Source organism: Apteryx mantelli, chromosome 2 (genome assembly GCF_036417845.1).
Source record: "Apteryx mantelli isolate bAptMan1 chromosome 2, bAptMan1.hap1, whole genome shotgun sequence".
NCBI lineage: Eukaryota > Metazoa > Chordata > Aves > Apterygiformes > Apterygidae > Apteryx > Apteryx mantelli.
Window position 1 is genome coordinate 139184301 of NC_089979.1, and position 23046 is coordinate 139207346.

At 39.3% G+C, this 23046-nt stretch overlaps 2 protein-coding genes across 2 annotated transcripts in view; one reads left to right on the top strand and one right to left on the bottom strand.

Annotated features, from left to right (window-relative positions):
- THSD7A (thrombospondin type 1 domain containing 7A) overlaps positions 1-23046 on the top strand; it is a 208828-nt gene that overhangs the window by 179705 nt on the left and 6077 nt on the right. Inside the window, exons 17-25 of the mRNA XM_013941489.2 lie at positions 81-214; positions 1502-1655; positions 5713-5854; positions 6582-6697; positions 12033-12150; positions 15503-15648; positions 16298-16472; positions 18662-18835; positions 19895-19990. Coding sequence (XP_013796943.2) covers positions 81-214; positions 1502-1655; positions 5713-5854; positions 6582-6697; positions 12033-12150; positions 15503-15648; positions 16298-16472; positions 18662-18835; positions 19895-19990 — 1255 coding nt within the window. The remainder of the gene's footprint in view (positions 1-80; positions 215-1501; positions 1656-5712; positions 5855-6581; positions 6698-12032; positions 12151-15502; positions 15649-16297; positions 16473-18661; positions 18836-19894; positions 19991-23046) is intronic.
- On the bottom strand, positions 2391-5147 carry LOC136991296 (uncharacterized). The gene is made up of 2 exons (XM_067291641.1): positions 3650-5147; positions 2391-3518 (listed from the first exon to the last, which is right to left on the bottom strand). The coding sequence occupies exons 1-2, from the start codon at positions 5145-5147 to the stop codon at positions 3424-3426; spliced, it is 1593 nt and encodes a 530-aa protein (XP_067147742.1). The 3' UTR covers positions 2391-3423.

Sequence of the window (23046 nt, forward strand, 5' to 3'; positions counted from 1 at the left end):
ATTGTATCTCAGCATGATCACTGTTGCATGTTTATCTTATCTGTATATGAAACAAAACTGACACTCGATGTGGATTCCAGGTCTATGAGGTAGTCCCATGCCACAGTGACTGCAATCAGTACATATGGGTTACTGAGCCCTGGAGCGTCTGCAAAGTGACCAGTGTGGACTTGAAAGAGAATTGTGGAGAAGGTGTTCAAACCAGAAAAGTCAGGTAAAACAACATTGCTTCTCCCCGAGTTTAGAGAAAAACCTTCACTGTGAATCATGTTTGTATTTAATTCTATGTAATTCTATCTCATGTATAGCATAAGTCTGTCCATGGTATATTGGACCAGAACTTTGGCTGCTATAAATCCGCATAGCTTCAGTAAATGTAGTATATCTCTATCTATTGGCTAAGATCTAGGCCTTGATTTCTTTTTAAGAAACTAATGTGTATTATATTTTTTATACTAATACAAATACTGTAACATATTTCTATGGCTTTTCTGAAAGACAAAATGGCCCTCTTTCTATATGAAATTGTGATTTTTTTAAAAAAGAACCTTCTAAGTACATATATGCTCAGGATTAATAATAGGCCTTATTACAGGAAAGAGTGGCAAAAGTGAATGAAGTGAGAGTCCAGACATCTTCTGTTGTATATTGAACCTGATCCAAGCATCTTGTATGCTTGTCAACTTAAAGTTCTAATCAAAGGCTAATTAAAATTAGTATCACATGGTGTGATACACAGCAGGTAAAGCAGTTGAATGTGTATTATTTTATGGGGCTAACTACAAAGCCACACACATTTTGAGATTATAAATTTGAATAATACAAAAGCATAATTTGAATTCAGTTTGAAGGACCCAGTAGCAGTAAAGAGAACATTTAGTAGTTTACTGCCACAAGTACTTAGGAACAGCTGCACTTTACAAGATTTTGTTCACAATTGCACTGTTTCTTCAGTGTAAATATTTTCTTCAAAAAGATCACAGTCTTAATTTTTGCTTGACCAATGTTGGAAAAATCTATGCACAGCTCTTTTCGCAGAATAGCAACTAGATTTCTAGTAAGAATTCTCTTTAAAAAAAAAAAAGTTTTCAGTATGAAACATCAGAATTAATCAGTACTTATGCTGAAAAATAGATTATCAGTTGAATCATACAGATCACATGTCTAAGCTATAGAGGACTCATGTTATGCAGGCTTACTGATGAGTTAGTGTCAAGTAAATCACTTGCCTGGAAGCTCTCAGCAAATCACCAATAGTGAATGTCTGAATTATGCATTCCAGCTGCATGTCTTTATATGGCCATCATCTGTAAAACAGGGGGTTACTTTTGGTTTGCCGGCTTTTCTTGGTTATTCTGTATCAATACTTAGTTCTGTTACTGCAATTAATTGACAGTTGTTACTTGCTGACAAAAAGTTAAAATGCAGCAGAATACAGTAGAACACAGATATTGTACAAAATCCACGACAAATGCAGTTTATATGCAGTCCTTTTTTCCAGGTGCATGCTAAACACCGTGGATGGTCCTTCTGACACTGTAGAGGACTATCTGTGTGATCCTGAAGAGATGCCACTTGGTGCTAGAAAATGCACATTACCGTGTCCTGAAGACTGTGTCATGTCTGAATGGGGACCATGGTCTCAATGTTCTTTGGTAAGGAATGTATTTCAATGTAACATTTACAGTTTTAGGAAGATATATATTTTTATTTATTTATTTATGTGAATTATTGTGGAAAGATGCTGAATAAGCAGTGGATACACATGTCAATCTTTGCATTTACTGTCATCTTTATGATCATTGATAGCTAGTTGCAAATAAGGTGTGCCAGTATTTTTCATAAAGTGAAATTGTTCTGTGGAAGTGCCTCCTATTAAAAAAAAATTTCACCAGTGGTCATTCTTCTCTGTGGGGTAGGTTATGGGTGGGCAAGTTTTGTCAGCGCCTAGGGAGCCCAGCTTTCGGTATAGCCATGGTCCTTTCCATAGCAGTGTAATCACCGTACTCAAGATGACAGTATCCTCTAAAGAGCAAAAAGCTGTAGATAAAGACTAAGCATATAAAGAGAATTCTGGGTCTCCTCTCAAAGAGAAATGTCAAAAAAAAATAAATCAAAAATTAAAAAACTCTTTTCAGGTCCAAACATGAAAAAGTTTTTCAGGACCTTTAAGTACTTAGACTCTGGTGCATTATGGTACACCATTTGCAAAGTGAGCATCTGAACATCCAGTTTATGGGTGTAATAATTTCAAAGTACTATTATTGAAATATGAACTAGTTAGGAAAATATCAAGGTATTATCCAAGTAATGTTACCGTTCTCGTTCTTACCGAGGAGGCACGGGGCCTTCTCCCCAGGCCCCGGACCATCACCACACAGACACCAATATGAGGAGTGGCAAAATGGCGTTTAATGAAGCGTGTCCTGCTCTTTTATAATGCTGTAAAGCCCCGCCTTCTTCTCCGGCAGCAGTGCTCCGCCCGTTACAACCTTCCCATGTTCCGCCCCGCAGTGCCTCCCTGCTCATCCTTTTTCCTCCACATCTCCCCCTCTCCCATCAACGTTGTTTCGTTATATCGAGCGGGACGCAACAAAACACGCGGAAGTGCGGCGTGTCTCGACGGGACCGCCATCGGGTGGTTCCTTGCATTAGTAGCTTCGTGAGCGGAGCTGTGTGCTGCCTCCCCTTCTTCCGCTTCTTAACGCAGGCGGTGTCCTTGTCTTCGTCGGTTCAGCGAAAACCTTAAAGGCATAGGCGGGATTGCTCATTTCCAACAGACTATATCCCCCCTCCAAAGCCCAGCCATTCCTCCAGAAGTTCTCCTTCTTGTTGTCGAGCAATCCAGACTTGGCCCGCTACTTTCAGCAAGGCTTTCTTAACGCAGCTCAGTATTACACACAAGCATAAGCCTATAATTATGAGGATTAGCAAAATGCGCAAGCCTTCAGCGAGCAGTCCTATTAGCCACTGTGGTAGATTGCCAAACAGGTTAGTTAGCCATTCGTCTAATGGCGTTTATTGTGGGCTGCGTGCAAGCTTACATACAGGTGCACTTCGTTTCCACCCCTAGGCTGCGCGTCACACCGCGTGATCTTCCGCTACGCCTAGTCTACCGCTTCTCATGCAAATATCCTGTCTAGAACCTCTTTTTTCTGTACTATTAATTGATATACTCTATGCTCATGTCTATCAAGCAGTTAAGCCGTACATGCCGTAAGCAATAATTCAGAATTAGCAAGCCGCAGCATATCGCTATTACTACTGTGAGTGCTATCAAGCCTAGTGTTATAAGCCATTTCTAATCAAACCATGACAAGATCCACGCCCCTGTGTTGACTTGTTCCCCGTCAGGAAAGTCTCTGTCGGCCCCGCCTCGGGGTTGAACGGGATGCAGTAGTGAGCTGCTCTGTGCGCCTGTGCTCATCTCCTCCAGTATGACTCTGCGGTCCCCGGAATCATGAAGCCGGCGATAAACATCAATGCAGCCATGCAGCAGCATCCCATCTGGCGTCGCCCTGTTCAGGATGGAATCTCACCAAGAATGATTAGTTACACCCCAGACCCTCCCATACGTGCATTTAGGTCAGGTTTTATGCATTTCATTGGAACCCATCTTATCTGCTCCTCCCGTTTTACCGCAGCATACCCTCTTCCCTGTGATATCCACAAGAGAAGCAACGCTGTGGTCCCTTTCTCATCTGGTCCACCGCCGTGACAAGAGCCTGCGCTGCTGCTGTTCCCTGATTCTGTTTTTGCAGTACCGTGCGGATGACAACCGAAAATGGTGTTCCTGTAGGGATCGTTTTCAGGATGTCCTGCGTCATGGCGTCACTCTGCTGCCAGAGGCACTCCGTCATGACCGGACCCTGGGCCTCAGGGGGCAAGTCTGACTCTGCAATGGCCCGCTGGAGCCTGTCACAGAATTCAGTGAAGCTCTCTGCGTGTGTCTGTTTTATCTTTGTCCAGGGTGGCTCTACCTTTACTAGCTTCCCGAGTTCTTCATACACGGCCTTTGGGTCGATGGGCGTCCATTCTATGAGCCCTCCGGGCGCCAGGCGTACCGGCAGCGCCGACGGCGTTTCAGGGGGTGCCGTGAGTTTAAGACCCCGTAATGTCACCGCCCCCGCTGATAGTTGCCAATCTGGCAGGTATAACTCGGCTCGGGGCTTTTCGCCACTGGAATCGTCCTGGGATCGTGTGTCGGCCAGTCGCTGCAGCATCCGCTGTTGTTTTTGTACTTCTCTCTCCAGCCTCCGCAGGAGCCGCAGCGCCTGCTCTAGTCCTATCTCCACATCCTCCTCCACCTCCTCCGCTCTCACGCCTCCCTCGCGCTCCCCCCCCCGATAGACTTCTTGAAGCCGCCTTGTAAGGCTGTCCATCTCATCCTCGCTCACCCGTTCCCTCCCACTGGCTCGTCTCGTACTATCGAAGGTGACTCTCCTCCACCCTCTTTCTCTGTCCCCGGCGCCATCTTTGGCCGCTGACTCGCCCTGATTCCAGCTCTTATCAGGTACCATGAGTGCCCCGGGGAGCCACTCATTCGGTGTTCGTATTCTCCCTCGCTCATTCTCTCGCTCATTCTCTCGCTCATTCTCTCGCTCATTCCCTCGCTCATTCTCCCCCCTTTCTCCTTCCCCCTCGGGCTCACTGGGCGCGACGGGGCAAGGTTGTCCTGCTCTGTCTGCCTGTCGCAACTCGTCCCAGGGGTAGTGTGGTGGAGGGGCACGCGAAGCCTCTTCTCCCAGCCCGGCTGGCATCACCAGACCTCCGTCCCGTTGTTCCTCCCCTTGCTCTTCGACCCGCTCCTCTCCCCCCTCTGGCGCCGTCTCCTCCGCCGCTCCCTCTATCTCCGTCGACCCCACGCGTATCCCACTCCCTCTAAGTGCCTCTCTAGCCGCCTTCCACGTCTCCCGTTCCTCCCTCGCTCTCCGCAGGAGCATTCTTATCAGCCCCCACACCTTTAACTCCCTCGCGGATCCCCCGTTCATCGGGAACTCCGCCAGCGCTGCTGTGCATTGCAGCCACAGTTCCTCCCGCAGAATCTCCATAGGAGAAGTAATCGCTCCCTCCTTTACGAGCCTCTCTACACACGCTCGTATCGCGCCCGCCTTCAGCGGCGCCCGCCATTCCTTGGCGCAGGCCATTACTACCTTACATATGGCCTCCATGGTTCCGGATCCGGATCCCTTCCTCACGCTCCCGGCGCCTGCGCCAGCCGAGCCGCCTCCTCGGAATCACGTCGGGGTCACCACTTGTTACCGTTCTCGTTCTTACCGAGGAGGCACGGGGCCTTCTCCCCAGGCCCCGGACCATCACCACACAGACACCAATATGAGGAGTGGCAAAATGGCGTTTAATGAAGCGTGTCCTGCTCTTTTATAATGCTGTAAAGCCCCGCCTTCTTCTCCGGCAGCAGTGCTCCGCCCGTTACAACCTTCCCATGTTCCGCCCCGCAGTGCCTCCCTGCTCATCCTTTTTCCTCCACAAAGTAATCAGAGGGTATTTCATCTTGGGTGTTACAAAGGTGAAACAACAGACAATTCTTTCTGAATAAACAAGGAAATAGTTTCTCTTAGGCAACAACATGGTGCCATTATTTTACATTTGCATTCTGTGAAGAGGTTACTTAAAAGACTGTTATAGTACTGCGTGAAAAGGTATCAGGGTACAAAAGTATCAAAGCTAGCTGTTTCTGATTTCCATTTCAAGCCATGCAATGGAAGTAATGTCCGTGAAAGGTCAGCAGAGTCTTTGAGACAACCAGATGATGGAAAGTCTTGTCCTGCTGCCACCGAGACAGAACCCTGCACCTTGAACAAAAACTGCTACCACTATGATTACAACGTGACAGGTATTTTGTGATGCTATAATCTAGTAACAGCTTGGGAAAATGCACTTATAGGAACGCTGCTTCTTCTGATGTTTAGTACGGCAGATGCATAAAAGAATGCGTTTCAGATGGTCTCACCTAGTTAGAAGTTGGCTTGCTCTAGAGGTCAAAAGCTACTGATTCAGCAGAAGTGCCTTACAGCCATACCTTATTCTTGCCTAGCACAGTTGGCAAAAAACTCTTATTCTGCTGTTGTTTCTCAGGTGAGGGGTTTATGTGTGTAAGTAGAGGGTAGGAGAGAGGGAAGGACTATAACATAGTTGCATTCACTTTAAAAGACAGATTTTTTCTTTCTATTCTTACGCAGTGAGCTGTGTGGTTTGTGCTGAAAACTGATTCAGGCTATTTGATTCAGATAAAATATTATTGGAGATTTTGCAACCTGGGTTTAGTGTGCCTGCTGTAAATCCAGGAAATTTCTATGATCTTTTTGTGATTTGCTCAAAATCCATGCAGGTAAAACCAAATACAGACTTTTCAGGAAGGCATCATGTCACTGACAGTAACATTGCAGTATCTGTGGCTATTTCTAAAAATGTGTGACAGATGGGCTCCATGAGCCTTTGCATGTGTTAAAGTTGCTTATGAGGATTATTTTAGGCTATCAGAATTAGAATTAAATGTGAGATTGGATCATTAAGATTGTTATCTAAAATGCCTGCTATCCTAATGATTTCATTGTTTCCAGACTGGAGCACATGTCAGCTCAGCGAGAAGGCTGTCTGTGGTAATGGTATCAAAACACGGATGCTAGATTGTGTTCGCAGTGATGGCAAATCAGTTGACCTGAAATACTGTGAAGAGGTGAGTGGGTACCTGTGAGTAAGCTCCTTTCTGAAGGTGCTAATTAATGCTGAGCCAACTAATCTATGCTGTGTGTAATCCATCTTCACCAGATGTTTCTCAGCATTATTCATGGATTGTTAAGTACCTCTGAAATGAGCTGTGCCATCATCAGAGGGGTTTTTTTATACAATTTCCTTTGGTTACTATTAAGTGCTTCCATGAAGGAATGCTAATTATTATGTCCTGAAGGAAATTACTTAGAAACAATAATTAATAAAGTAGAATAAAGGTAATAAATCTTAATCAGAATACTAATCAAAATTCTAATTTGGTACAATTTCTGTGTAGAGCTTTGGACAGCTGCCAGTATCAATCATTTGCTCAATGTGTTGGAAAATATTTGTCACATGCTATTCTGCAGCTGGGCTGAATATTGACTTCTTGTCTCCAGCTGTGCTACGCAGAAGATACCAAAGCTAGTGTGAGAAAATGTGCAGCAAGAATGATATCTTAATGAAACAGAAACATATATGGAGAAGTAATCTTCAGCAGATAGGACACCTTAAATTTTAAGAACCATTTTGTGAATGTTCAAATTAACTGCTCAAACATGACAGCACTATTTTTCTGGTACTTTGTGGGTCTGTCTTAGTGTTTTCAATTGCATGGAGATGATAATATGAAGAAAAATGGGGGAAAAACATTGCATTGTAGTATTTCATTAAGAGCAATCCTACACCCCTTCTGACAGAAAGTAACTGAACTTACTTCAGCTACCATTCCACCACTGCTGTGTCCCTCGACATCGAAAACAGTCACTTACAATGGGGGACTAAGGCAGAGTGCCCTCCGCAGCAGCTTTGTCACCAACACCTTTTCTAAGGGACCTTCCTGGCTAGTAGCTGCTCTTCAGGATGTGCCTATAGAGAAGAGAGACTTGTCAGAAGTGGAGGCAGTCAGGAAACCATTGCTTATCTTGGACAGTGTTTTTTTTAATGCAAGTCCAACCTACTTAGGCCTCTTCAGCTCCCTCCAACATCCTAGATTTCTGAATCCATAGGTTCATAGCAAAAGCAGGAGGTTTCAGCTGAGGTTGGCAGTCTACTTTTGTGCCAAGTCCCTCCTTCACACACACCTCTTGGGATTATAATCAAGCTTAATAATTTGACAATTTATGTCTCAGGGAAAAACTCAAGATCTGTCCACCTGCCAGCAAGTCTCTCTGAAGTTAATAGTTGAATGCATTAAATGAAAAAAATTGGCTCTCAGGTTATTTGTAAGAGACTGCAGTATTGATTAATTCATACCAAGACATGATATAAAATATATACCCATCCAAATGAATATTTCAGCAGAAAGAATATGCTTTATGAGGTTATAAGGGGGAATATATTTCTTCTACCATAAAGCCATAAAAATATTCCTATTATTAACCAATGAACTGGAGCAACATTTAGGACAAATGAAATCTCACTGCAGAAAACCTCTAGAACTTTCTTGCATTTAATAAACGAAAGTTCATTAGCCAGAGAACTAATTAGGGAAACAGAGATAATAAACGGGAATTTCAAAACTACTTGCCATAAATTACCAGTCAACAGACATCACTGCAGTTGGATCCTGGCTTTATCAGCAACCCCTGAGATACAGTCTTGTTTACCCTTCTGATTGCTAGGCCATATAGAGATACATCTTCCTGGAGAAAGCTCTGATCTGCTCCCCAGTCTTACTGTTCAAGACTACTTGATAAATTATGGATGTGTAAGCAGTGGTACAGCAAAGTCAAAGGCTGACCCAGTAACTGTGGGGAGTCAAATCTGTTAACCTGATTAACAAGAAAGCCAAGCTGTTCAGATCTTCTCAGCCCCTCCGTTCTACAGATGTGAAAGTGAACTCTGACTTTCCAGGCCAGGAGAGGACAGTATGCAAGAAATTATCAGAATGTGTGTATGTGCTGTGCACTTCTCGCTAATCTAATCAGAGGTGGTCTGTCAGGTATTTTGTTGTGTCTTTGCATTGTAAGGGCAGTGTATCTCCACTGTAGAGAGATTAAATAAAGTTCAAAGTAAGGTGTATATGGTTAGAATGGTTGATGATAAGAGAAAGATAAATTAATTTTGTAATGACAGAACTAATGGAATTTCCAGTATCTAATATCAGAAAAGTTGATATTAGACCTATCAATTTAGCACAAGTGTTATTTAATTTAGATGTGGATACATTTACAGGATTATGATTGCTGTTGTTGTTGTTATATGCAAAGAGAGATCAGGATAGCTAAACCTACCCTGATTCCTTAAAAAATGAAGGTTCCTAGTTGCAATTTTTTGATTTCTATATAATATGCTGTTTAAGAAACTAACAAAAACCCTAGATGAGAAAACTCTTCACACTGTCTCCTGACTATCACTGTCTCTAGGTATGAGCATCAGCATAGTTCAATACTAAAATTTCCTCAGAGCCCGTGGGTTGTAGTGGTTGCTTTGCTAATGTGTTCCATATGATCGCGTGTTCACTTCAGTCAATCAGCTAAAGGAGCTAGCCATCAGCCTGATTACTGCCAGGATAAATCAGTTTCTAGAGCTTACTTCCAAGGCCTAGTTATGTTAACATGGTTCCCTTCAAACTCTCAAGGCACAGGAATACTGGATTACTTCATCTCTAACTCTACGAAATTATCACATCACAAGAACTCTGCGGGTCTTTTCCTTGAGCATCTGAAAATCAAATCACCTAAAGCAAGCTGGTCCTAGTCATGTTCATATTTCTGGGCTTATTTTTATTCATTTACCTGCAATTACAGATCAGAAGAGCCTAGAAACCAGCAGTTTTGTCTGTATTAGATCAGATTACATGATTAACCTCCAGCAGAGGTTACTCTTTAGTGCCTAACTTCTGTATAAGCGTGTATAGATACTTTTTGTGGATACCACATCACAGAGTTTATGGAGAATGCCAGTCTGGCAACCTGCTGCCCCGCCGCTTACAACCAGGAGTACAGGACACTCAGCATTAGCATCCACTGTAATTTCAGTACTTCATTTTCACTAATCAGAAACCACCATTCACCCAAAGCAGAGGCTTTTTCAGATAAGGGAGATGTTGAATACTTTTCCAAATGTTTAGTCAGCCACATTTTCTAAGGCCTGCAAGCTTAACTGGAGCTTAGTCCTTCATGAACCGAAGGAAGAAGAGGCATGAGAAGAGAATATGGGATTAATATCAAATGAGAAAATATGCAAAATTGCAAAATATTCCCCAAATCCATTTCAGAAGCACTTCAGCATCTAAGACTTGCAAAAGGTAGATGGCTGTGGGTAATCTGACCTTCAGCTTTCTCCTCTTCACTTTTAGTATTTCTCTTGGGCTTTTCCTTCTCTAGTTGCCAAAGTCCAGCTGAGAAACCAGCCTTGAAAAAAAAAAAACAGTCATGTTTCTGTAATTGCAGGGAATCAATTCAGCAGCCTTTCAAGCCTGCGCTCAGAAAATTTGACCTAAATGCTGTCTTCAAAGCTTGTTGTCTAGCTTCCCAATTATCCAAATTCCAGATTATCCAAAGATGTCAAGTGTCCCCTGCATGAAAGAGCATGGTTATGCTGTGCAGCAGGGAAAAGCCCAGAACTCATTCTTTGATGTATAAAACAGAACAGAGGTCTAAAACCCCATTTGTCTCAATAAATGGTACTGCAAATGCAATTTTAAGACTTGGTAAGTCTACCAGGGTGAGACATTTCCAGCACTTGTGGTAGTTTATTTATAGAGGACATGTTAATGTTGTTCCTAATTATTGCTCCATGCTTGTATTTAGTAGGAAATAGTGTTTTTATTTCCCTTTTAAAGTCTTAACTGCTGGTTTTATATCATTAACCTTTGCAGTCATTACAATTAATAGATTGGAAATGTCTAGTTTGCTTTTGAATTAGAGTTCAGCAAATCTCTCTAGCATTTTTTTTAAACCACTGGGGGATTTATCTACTTAAAGATATTCGCAGCCTCCAGGAATTCTGAAAGGCCTAGATGGGATCAAGGTCCGCTGTAGAGAGCCAATGAAGAGGACAATCTTTTATGTTTGGAAGCTGAAGAGCTGTTCATATTGGCAGAATTGATTTTCTTTCATATTTGATATCATATATTCTATAAGTCACCTATCCTTTTAATTCATTTTGAAGCTGTTCAGGCTGCAGGGATAATTATTGTCATGCTAGTATTTATGCGATCACTTTTATTCACTCCTGCATTCCTTTGGAATGGGCAGAATATCTCTTGTCTTCCTTAGCTGGATGGGGAAGATCTGGAGCAGGTGAGCTAATGAGCACAGAGAAGAGGCTGCACGGGTTCAGAGCCAAGGGCTGTGAGCGCAGCCACTGCCTCCACGTGGGGCCACAAAACTCTCCCTTCCCTGCAAGGGTTCCCTGACATTTTTAGGCTCAGGCTGACTCCCACCCTGAGAAGAGCTCAGTACAGACAGTAGCATGAGAGAAGCTATTTTAGGGAGAAGGTGTGAATTTGGCTGTTTTCCATGGTCCATTCCCTCGTACTCTTCCAGCATCTGCAGCTCTTTTAGTAGGGATATTAGAGGATTCTGTTTCTTGCAGAGCTTTTTAGGGAAACAGTCATCGTATTTTCTTTTAAAACAAATAATTGTCAATTTTTTTGCATACAGTACAGCAGATAGTATTAACATATGTAATAAACTTAAACACCACGTTGGAAAAAACAGACATAAGCAAGTGCCTGGGAAAAGTAAGGAGACTAAACATACACAATTCTTCTAGCTACTCTTTTCCCAGGCTCCAGCTGTTTTCAGCTCTTGGCCTTGTTAGCCACACATGGTTTCTATATGTTTACTAACCTTCGAATTTCTCTTCCATTCACTTGTCCAGTCTCTCTGGAACTCACACAAGCTTTTATCATCTACAGCATCAGGCAAACAAATTGACTACCTATTGCATATTCAGCCCCCTCCTTTTGTTAGGAAGTAGTACTGATTTCGGAATAACATTTTTTAGCCCAAGGAACATCCTTGAACTAAAGTTCAGCTGTTACAGCAGATGATAGTTCAGTATTTGTATATTACTATTTTCAAAATAATGTATTGATACCTCTTAAATTGCTTTGTCCTTTAGCCACTGTATAAAGTAAGATTACAGAGTGGAAACCCTCCATTTTTAGGCTCTGATTTAGAAAATAATTGACAGAAATGAGATTTTAAATGTCCTGATTGTTTTCCTTTTTATTTAGACATGACTTCATGTTCGTTTAAAGCTTTAGTCCTCTCAGATTCCAAATGCATAGGCTGCACTGGTGACACAGACTGGATGTTACATGCTGACCGCTGCATATTTTCTTTCAGCTCGGTTTGGAAAAGACGTGGCAAATGAATACATCGTGTGTAGTGGAATGCCCGGTAAACTGCCAACTCTCTGACTGGTCCCCTTGGTCTGAGTGCTCCCAGACATGTGGCCTTACAGGTCAGTATATGTTCCTGGCATAATTCAAAGACTGAGCTTTTTTTTTATGTAAAAGCAGTAATATATGTTTTTGCAGAACTAGAAAATATGGTTGGTTAGGGAGAATGATGGAAATCTAAATCAACCTTACTCGTGGAAGTAATATGCCTCAGTGAGACTGCACTCACTTAAGATGAGGAGAACTTGGCCCAGAATTCTCTCTGACTCTGGGAACAGAGTGAGTTATGATGAATGATATAATGAGACCAAAATAAACACAATTTTATTTCTCAGCTAGAGGGGAGCAATTTCCTCTTAAGTTTAATTAATGGGGAGATTAGAACAACTAAGCTTTTAGAAGTGCAGAGTTAAACCCACCGACAACTGTAGTCCTCAAACATGGAAGATGCGGGGGAGGAGGTTGCTTTCACTGTGATCACATTAATTTGATTTTTCCAAAATTTGTTTTTAATCGGTGTCCAAGTTTTTAAAATTAAATCTATATCAGAGCATGTACATCAAAGGCACACTCTAGTCACGGAGCAACTCTTGCTATTTATTTGTACTGAAATAGCATATTGATTTCTCAGAATAAGGACTTGCAGCGGCCATTGTTCCAGGCAATTAAGATATACAGACTTCTGAAGGATAAAGTTAGAAGCCCTTGTATGAACCCTATTTGTTCTATAACCATATCTGGGATATGTCAATATAGATATTTGATGGTTAGCAGTGTGTGGAATCCCAAATCAGCTATGGGGCTTATAATAAAATGATGTACCCTTCATGGAAGTGCTTGAAACATAAATATAAATAAAGTGACAATGTCTGCTATATTTTGTTCTCTAATTATATTTTATAATTTTAAAAGGGAGTGATGTTACTGGGTGAGACTGTGGTGGGGGGAGAATTATTCCTTCTCTGGAGAACAACTGAGCATCCTCCGGGAGAAAAGCATCCAGGCTGCAGGGTGAGCTAAGAGAAGAAGTGAAGGAGACAGAGACCTTAGCAAAAAAAATCCACCAGCAATGGGGAGACTGCTTCCAGGGGAAGGCAGGCAGGAAGAAAAACTTCTTTGTGGTGGTAGGGGACAGAGTTTGCTGTAACCCTGCTGGTATAGTCTGAAGCCACATTTGGAAGCACAAGCTAACCCTGCACAGAAACAGTGGGCAGAGAGGGACAGGTTTATAACTCAATTTTATAACAAGATTTTGTAAATTTTATAAACAATATTTCTGATCTGCTTTATTTCATTTCTTTAAGTTTGCTCTACTTAATACATTAATTGAATTAATCTTCATTCTGATGAAACCTGGCTTTTTGTGTTTATAAGCATCTGTTGGTGTTCCTTGGGGAGTGCATTAAATGGAAAGGTCTAGGCAAAAGTGCTGGAAAACTCTAGCCATCTCAGGATCCCATCAAAAACAGCTATGGATTTTTTTTTATGATAACAGTTAATAATTTGGTACTGCAGTGTCTAACAACCTAATAAGTTTTAGTGCTAGAGATTACCTCTCAAAAACTGACTTCTACTTTAAGGATATTCACAATAATCCTTATAGAGTTCCTTCTAACTAAGGGAAAAAATGGATGAGAACAGCGCTAATGGCTCTATTGAAGACTTTTAATGTGTTACCAGATTTTTGTTTTACCAGCTTCTGTTCATATATGTGACCAGAACTGTTGATCAGATATTTTTCTGAATAAGAACTGTTGTTCCTGTGCTTTTTTCAAAACTTGAAGGTGGGTTGCTATGAGAAATGACAGTGCTTTCAAAGTGATAGAATTTACTTATAAAAGTGAAAAAAATATACTTTAAATAATAATTTGAAATAGCTTTCATATTTTCAGTGCTTTTAATGAATGCTAATAAGCTCACATGTAAGTCTTGAAGTTGCCCTTTTCCTAATAAACAGGCAGTTTGGAGAATTAATTAATAGGTTTAATTGTTATTTTACAATAAATAATAGCAACCTAATAAACTTAGAGACCTCAAAGCTAAATTGCTCTCTTGCAGCCATGCAAATGCCTATAAAGCTTAAGAAAAATTCTGTATATAAGAATTTTGCTCTGTGTTGCTCTTTGCTGGGTTCTGTTTCCAGTACTTTTCAAGAAAATCTTTTTTTCTCCTGTGACATCTCAATTGAAGCAGCTCTGAAGCCAAGATTGATGAGGCTCTGCTTGTAAAACATCTTTCCAACTAGCTGCAATGGACATGGGTGTCTAGGAGGTTGATATAGTTCTGCTACTGCATTGTAGCTTATGTAGCTTGCTCTTAGCAAAAGATTTGTGTTCATGATCATTAGAGTATTCAGTTCCAAACACACTACATTGAAATGTATAATTAGACATGAATTGTTTGGCCAGCTAACCTCTAGTGTTCAGTAGGTAAGTCTGTGTAATGCCTTACAGTTTATTATATGTCTCAATTTACAAATTTTAATATAAAAATTAGACTTCATGCATTTATTTAATCATGTATAGATTAAAATACCACAGCTATGTTGTTTTTACAGAAACCCTTGCAAGGTGCCGAGTCTAGAGCAGCCGTTTAACCACTACTTCTGGCAAAAAAAAAAAAAAAAAAAAAATTATTTTGGTTATCACATGACTTCTCTTCATAATGAAGCATAATGGTCTAATGTCCAGTTTAAGATGAAAGAAACAGGAGTCACCAAATGGATAAAAATATTTTCCTCTTTCCGTTTATAGAAGTATTAGATCCTGTATCTCAGTGATGCTGGGTAGTGTGCTACTCTTGGTTGACGAGAAGATTAATGCTGGGTAAACCTATTGTATTTTAATTTTATTTGAGCCTGAATAAAGTGTCCTCCATCCCCTGCCTTTAATATTATCTGGACAGACAGAGGGGCAAAGTTGCAAGCTACTTCTTGTTGCTGTTGGAATCAGACAATCATATGACACATGATTTGGCATTAACTCAAGGAAGAACAAAACATGTTGTGCTCTTCTAGTACCAAATTCCAGATAAGTCTAGGGTCAGAATCTCCATAGAAGTCACAAATATATCAGCTCGGCAGGACTGTCTCATTCACAAGGAGCATTTTGCTCCAGGCTTCTGAACTAGGAAATTACTATTTATGTTATCTGTTACAGGAGCAATCTGAAATCCTAATCAGACATCCTCCTGCACTGCTTGCAGTACAAACAAATGATAGAGTATGAAGTGTCTGACTCAAAAAATGTAAAATCCATGTAACAGACGAGCCAACAGATCCACTTTACAATCTAGTTTGTCAATGTGAAATTATATTATTCAAACACAAAGCTTTTCACCAAAAGAGAACCATCTTGAGGAATAAATCAGTCTGTCTACTTTGTTTTTATTTATATTGCTATCTCTCATTTACAGGAAAGATGATCAGAAGAAGAACGGTAAATCAGCCGTTTCAGGGGGATGGGAGGCCTTGTCCTTCTCAGATGGAGCAGTTCAAACCCTGTCCAGTAAAACCTTGTTATCGATGGCAATATGGCCAGTGGTCTGAATGCAAAGTAGAGGTAAAAGCCATAGAGGACTTTGAAGTTATTGTGTTCGTGTATCTAGGCATGTCTGTGATATACTCGGATACCTGCTGCACAATCATGTAGCTAATTTACTTCCATATCTCTCATGCAAAAACTGAATAAATGTTTGTTCTTAGAGTTCATATTTGTCAGTAGATATAACAGTGTCCTAGAGATAACAGAGACTAAAGGTACACTTTGGTACCTGAGCAGTATCTGTGCTAATAAATTGAAATCCCACACTGAAAGAGTCTCTGTGGAATAGGTTGACATCCTTCTACTGAAAAAGACAGCCTCATCCTAGAAGAGATCTTCACTTCAGATACTGCCATGGTTGCAGTTTAAAGGCATAAGCCTAGCTCCATACTTTAAGAAATAGCAGAAGCAGCCAGCAGAATGTTTTTTGATCTCAGAAGTAGAGAGTAATGCCTTTTTTTTTTGTTTCTTCTGCAATGAATAAGTAGATAGGCAAAAATTAATAGGAGACACAAGGACATCTAACTCAGATTTAGTTTTTCAAGCCACTAACACAGACTGCATAAGTCCATTTCATTATTCAATGCCTAAGAAAGCACTGAAGATGTAGTCAGGAAAGACTGGCGTTTTCTTCTGTCCATCATCCATGTATCTCCTCCTTCCCCAGGATGCTCAATGCGGAGAGGGGACACGAGTGAGGAACATTTCCTGCGTGGTTTTTGATGGATCCGTTGAAGATGCTGGCAAAGTAGTAGATGAGGAATTCTGTGGCGAAGTAGAGCCTATTATAGATGGTAATAAAAAGATGGTACTTGAGGAAACGTGCACTGTCCCTTGTCCAGGTAACAAAGCTATTCAAATGAATATTGTTGCATTTCAACATTGTTTGGGTATCATTACCATTATCAGTGCCTAAGATAAGCCATAGACAATGAAATCTTTCTCACATGCTTTATTGGGCTATTCCATCAAATGACCAACAGAGTTACTTTCCAGTAGCAGCTTCATGACAGTAAATCAGTTTGAAAAAAATGCATGTTTTGAAATTATACAGAAGTCTCAGTCACAGATTATACCTAATAAGAATGTATTTTTTCCTCAAAATATTTCAAAATAAAACTTATATTTAACTCAACAAGAAAGGGTGCTTGCTAAATATTTGTTTTAAGCTTAGACCACATAACAGCTTTATTAGCAACGTTAACAGGGCCTAAGAGCTTGATGCCTTTTACGGGGGCCAAGGAAACAAAGTTAAGGACCCATATTGTTTGTTGAAAGAGGCTATTCCAAATGAAACTCATATCTTGATTTCTGAGAAAATTTGTGTGTTTCTAGCTCCTTAACTCGCCAGACATGACATGCACTATCATTGCCCTTGTAGATCAAATCCAAAGGAGCTGTTGTAGATGATCAGTTCCGTGATCCCAATACTAAGAAGGATTACGAGCTCATAACAGCTGCTTAATTTTCAGTAAACCCCCTCCAGTTCATTTTAAACACTTATTTGTAGAATTCGATGTCTATTGCTGCTGTTCAGTGGAGTCATTACTGATATATTTTCAGAGGTAGTGATTAACTCCTTCAGTTCTTAAATAATGCAGCTATCATTCCATACCAACACTGTGTTTTATTCTTTTGGAACTGTCTTCCTTCTCAGGAATATTTTTCCAATTAATTTCAGATTAGACTGAAGGTAAAGGTGCCTCAGCAAATAGAAAATAATCGAAAACAGAGAGGCTTTCATCACTACTTTTTGTTTAGAAGAGTCATAGGAACTTTAATTTAGATTACACACAGCTGTGGCATTTCAGTATTTCCGTTGCATGTTCTTCACATATTTCTACTTATTAAATGAAAATCAGAAGAATAAAAAGGCTCATAATTATGTTTTCTTGTTAGTCAAATTTTAAAAATATAGCTTCTTCTTGCTTGATTTTACTGTTTTGCTGAACAGCAACCTGTGCTTGAACAATCTCACATTTAGCCAGCAAGGATAACTGCCCTGTGGGGATGTGCTAATGATACACTCCAGCTAATGTTTCCAAAAATCACTACTTGCTTTCCCATTATGTATACATCAGTTCTTCAATTATTCATTTCTTCACATGCTTTCCTAATGTTGGCAAATAGAATTCCTTCATTAATCAGGCATCTGGTCAACACAGTACTGATTATATCTGTCATCAGTATAATGCAAGGTAGCATGAATTTTTAATAGTTCTTTCACTGAAATAATGAGAACTAAGATGTTTATTTATGAGTCTGTGTACAGTCTAGTCCCATTTTATACAGCAGTTTTAACAAAATGGTCTCTTTATGTTGTTCCTCAGATCTTTAAATATTCTTTAGCCAATCATGCTAATTAATGTCGTTAGTATAATTTTTATTTTTCAGTTTTACACTATAACAGTCTACAGATTCCTATTATCCAAACACACAGTAACCAGAGTAGACATTTTAATCACCTTTCCATTTCCCTTTCTTGCAAAGAATGTTACAACAGTAAATTCTTTTCAATATACTCTTTCAGTAGTTTTAAAAAAATACTCTCTGTTTAAAGAAGGATCCTTCTTCATGAGGATAAGCAACAATTAATCTTCTTTTTAAAGCTAGACAATTTTTTTTATATTCCTAAGATCAAAGAAGAATCATCAAGATCATACGCAAATTTAAACTAAGGCATATAATAGCCTACAATTTACAAAAAAACAAATGTAAAGTGCATTGTTGCTCAGAATTTCAAAATGAGAGCAATCACATGGGAATGCTACAGAATGCCACACAGCTTTAGACTAAACAGGCTTCTGGATCATCTTTTTCCTAAATATTTTCTGCTGTACATATATTCAGATAGGTTTCAAAATATTATCTTCTGTTAAGAATAAATCAAGTTTAAAATGAGAAATGAAAGGAGCTAAAGAATGAAAATTAAGTAACAGGATTTGGACAATTTTTTTCCAAGACACCGTTATGCTGAAAACACTTCATATATGGTGGTCTGTCATCTTATTATAAAATTATTACTTGACAGGGGACTGTTACTTGAAAGAGTGGTCAGAATGGAGCCTTTGCCAGTTAACCTGTGTTAATGGTGAGGACCTTGGCTTTGGAGGGATACAAGTCCGATCGCGGGCAGTGATCATTCAAGAATTAGAGAATCAACACCTCTGTCCAGAACAGGCTCTGGAAACACGACCATGCAATGGTAAGCACCAAAATACACTTCCTGTAAGAGTGATGTAAAAAAAATACAGAACAACAGTAGTATTGATTTCTTCCTGTTCAGAATATCAAAATTGGAGAGAAAAGGGTTTGATAGACATAGAAATGGGCTTAATTTTTTTTTTTGAAACAGAATTATGAAACAGAAAAACTCTGAAAATGTTATAAAATGTTAGCCATTGTATTTTTGCGCTTTAGTTGCAATTCTTTGGGAACTGTTGATCTTATTTTAATAATGAAATTCCATTTTATGATTTGGGAAAAAATAGTTGCCTTATCTTCTGATAACTTCTTAATTAAAAAAAATCCTTCAAGTTTTGATACATAACCAAATTTGAATTTCCCTCTTCCCTTTGAATTGCTATTAATCACATGACAACAACACTGAAAAGCCTCCATCATGCTTACTACTGAACAGAGCATCTAGGAAAAGACATTTTTGGTCCACATATTTCTTGTCTATTCTAATTGTGCCGGACAAATGGGGAAAAAGAAATTTATATTTACAAATGAGGGAACTATGGGTCAGAAAAATTGCCTGATTTAACCCAGTGAGTGAGTGGCATACAGCAGAGCTGAGATGTGAATCCAGGTGGGACCAAGTGCTTAAATCACCAGACCACTTCATCATGCGCTCAAGCAGTGACTGAAGCCCAGAGCTACCACAGAAGAAACCTAACTCCTAAATGATTCTTGCACAACAGATGGGCCACAACCATTAGAAGGCTGTTGGAAACATCTGTTTTTCCTGTTAACTGCACTGGGCTTGCCCCATGTGCAGCGTGTGCAGAACATGATAATTAGTTTCTGGGAGATGTATCATCCATTCTGTATGTCCAGTAAGTGCAGGAGACCTTGGAGGGCCTGCATGTGTGCAGTATACCTTCTTCAGTTGCTGGGTGAAGGAAGGGGCCCACTTAGCCATAAAAGGTGTTTCATTTTTCTTAACTAGAATTACTGCTACTACTGATGAGTGTGGCTGACAGTGGTAGCCTAAAGTCTTGTCACCAAATCTCTTGAACAGTTGATGTTCTCTGTACAGATGGCCAGTGTTATGAGTACAAGTGGATGGCTAGCCCGTGGAAGGGGTCTTCTCGAACAGTGTGGTGCCAAAGGTCAGATGGATTAAATGTCACAGGTAACTACTCTTTTTATACACACGCAGAAGCTTAGAAAACAAGGGGAAAACATCTTTTTTCCAGCAAGTGGAAAGGTCTTTTAAAAGGATCTGCCAAAAAGGATCTGCCTCTGTAGCCACTAGGAACACTTGTTCCTAATGAATTAATGTGGAGTTGTCTTGAATTATTGTGTTATTGCATACCAAAGACTTCAGTTCTTTTCCAGAATTATGCAGAACTATGTGATGCTAAAAGTAAACATAAAATATTATCATCTATATTGGACCTTGGAATGTTTTGCATTTTATATTTTTTCTATAGTCATTTTTACTCTTCTAGAGTTAGGATTTCCGATTTCAAGCCCTACAACAAACAGAGCTTTTTATGTTTTCTGCATACTTTTCAATGCCTACACAGAGCCAGAGAGATATAATGGTTGATAATATCACGCATATGTCATATACTTCCAAGAAAGTACAAAAAATCAGATTTTAATAAATACATTAATATAGATGTATTAATTTAAGTCAATGGGATAAATCTATACCAAAATACTTGAGTAGTCCAAGGCTTTCAGCTTTTGGATATTTATAGTTATTTTTGGTGCAAATCAAAGTACAAACCAGCATGAATTAAAAATGAACTGAGGTCTCTGAATTCAAGCAAATCTTCATATTATTATATTAATTTGTTTATCAGAATTGGGGATTCATTAGGGCTGAGATTTTTGCATTCATTGTTTAAATAATTTTGATATTCACCCCCTTAAGAGTACAATAATCCCAGAGATCATAAGCACTCTCTCAGTGCCAGTCACTCTCAGGTCAGTCGCAGGAGTGGGACTCTAATTCATGATCTGCTAGCTAGTACAATACTTCTTAACGACTGAATTCTGCACTACTGTCTGTTGAGATAGTATTATTTTTACAATGTTTTGAAATAATATCTGGCAGGCCAAAGTCTCTTTTGTGAGTGTCATCTTGTACTGTAAAAAGTGTTAAAATCCATCGTCTTCATACCAAATGCAACAGGGCAGTATTTATGCACTTTGATTGCCTTCTGCCTAGCTAAGATGCTTATATGGTAAGTAAAACTATAAATAACAATCCTCATTGAGAATAATATATTGTATGATCTATCAAAGATTCTATAGACCCTCAAATTAGCTATCATTTTGGAGATTATGGCTCTGAGATGTTAAAAAGTAGAATTTATTCATAAATCACAATTAGTCACATATAAATAATAGTTGGTTCTGGGATGACTGAATACAGCCATGTGAAAAATTCCTGCAAAGAGAACTGCATAACTTTGTGTTGCTGACAGATTTTTCATGATATGCTTCTGTATATCTACATGGATATGTGGAATTGCTTCCTGTATATGATAAGTTCCATTATTTTGGCTGTGTTAAAGCCTCATAATTATTTTCTGATTTTAAGATTTGTTTATTCTTCCAAATGGATTTAATATAAATGATAATCTGGCCTTTATAAGACGTGGAGGTAAATGAAACATAGGGGAAAAAAGCATGCTTAGTTACCAAAGAATTATCATATCAGACTAATGGAAACTGACTGTTTTAAATAAGGAAAAGCAGCAGACACAGTGTATTTAGAATATCAGAGAAATATCTGATGCAATGCCCTTTGCGTTAATATTGATCAGGCTGGAAAAGATAAGAATTGCAAAGCAGATAACAAACTATCAGAAAGCAAGATGGTAACAAATCAAAACAGAAGAGAATAGTTAGGTACAGAGTAAATTACTTGCTCAGTCTGAGGACTTAGCTTATTAATTCAAATGGCCTTATCACAAAAAGTGTAGGTATGTTTACTAATGTGTTAATAGATGGTTTGGGAACTTTAGTACCTTTCTGATTTGAAATGTAAATGAGTGGAAGACTCCAGAGAATATAATTGTCAGTCTCCATCCAATGTGAAACTAAAGTTTTGGTATGTTCCTGATTGTTTTCAGACAAAACACTTAAGTATAATGTTCTGTTGAAACTTCTCTGCATGAAGTATACAACAGTGAACCAGACTGCAAACTCAGTATTGAAGTGTTTTCAAAGTTTTGCTTATAAATGACAATATTTAAGAGTTCATACTGATAGATACAAGCATGTGATTGATTTAAATAGAAATTACATATTTTGACCTAGAATCAAACCATATTTAGATTACCATGTTTCTTTGCTGCCTTATTACTTACTGCATGTTTGACTTGAAAGTAGTATATTTCTATTCAGACACTATTAAAGATTCATTACAAGTGCTGTTTGTATTTTAAGGCCTTTGACTTTTTTTTGGGGGGGGAGCATAGTATTATTGTGCTGAACAGTTGTTTTTTGCTTGAAGGTGTTGTTTCCCACGGGCGATGAAGCAGCTCTTTCCTTCTGCAGCTCCCTGGATGACTGATATTTTATTACATAGATGTTCACAGGCATGTGATTTGTATGCTAGGATGTACAATTTTACTTTGTGGGGAGTGGGAAAAACTTATGGCAACCAGCAGGGTTTTCTTTGTTCTTCATCAGCCATCCTGTTAACACTTCAATCTAGCATAATAGCTAGAATAACTACATCTAACTGCATCTGCTATGGTTGTGACCAATGTCAGCTATCAGGATTTCATCATCATATCACACCAGCATAAGAATGTAATTAATCTGAGGGATGCAAAACAAGCTGGCCTATAGCAGTATAAATTTTAAACTATGTGATGCATATTCCTCTTCTGTAAGAAGGAAATCCAGGTACAATCACATTGATTCTAAATTTATTTTAAAATCATTCTGACTGAAATGATAGTGAAAGCCCGATTGTGTACATTGGTCCGTAACAATAACTCTGAACTGTACATAAAGCTGTAGCAATGAGAACAAGAATTGTATAAAAAGGAAAAGGACTGAAAATGACTATTCTGATATAACAGCATTCAGCATATGTTTTACTGAGAGTACTTCTTTCCTTCTGAAAAACCTTCCTTATACTAGCAAGAAGTGTGGCTTCACAAAAGGCAAAAATAGACAAAAATGAACAAAAGTGACTACAACAGCAGAAAAAAAGTACCA

Excerpts from the sequence above, each read along its gene's own strand:
- LOC136991296 (XM_067291641.1), bottom strand. The coding sequence starts at position 5,147 with ATGGCCTGCGCCAAGGAATGGCGGGCGCCGCTGAAGGCGGGCGCGATA. Across the intron at positions 3,519-3,649 it reads TGGATATCACAGGGAAGAGG|GGCGACGCCAGATGGGATGC; the intron begins GTATGCTGCGGT and ends CATCCTGAACAG.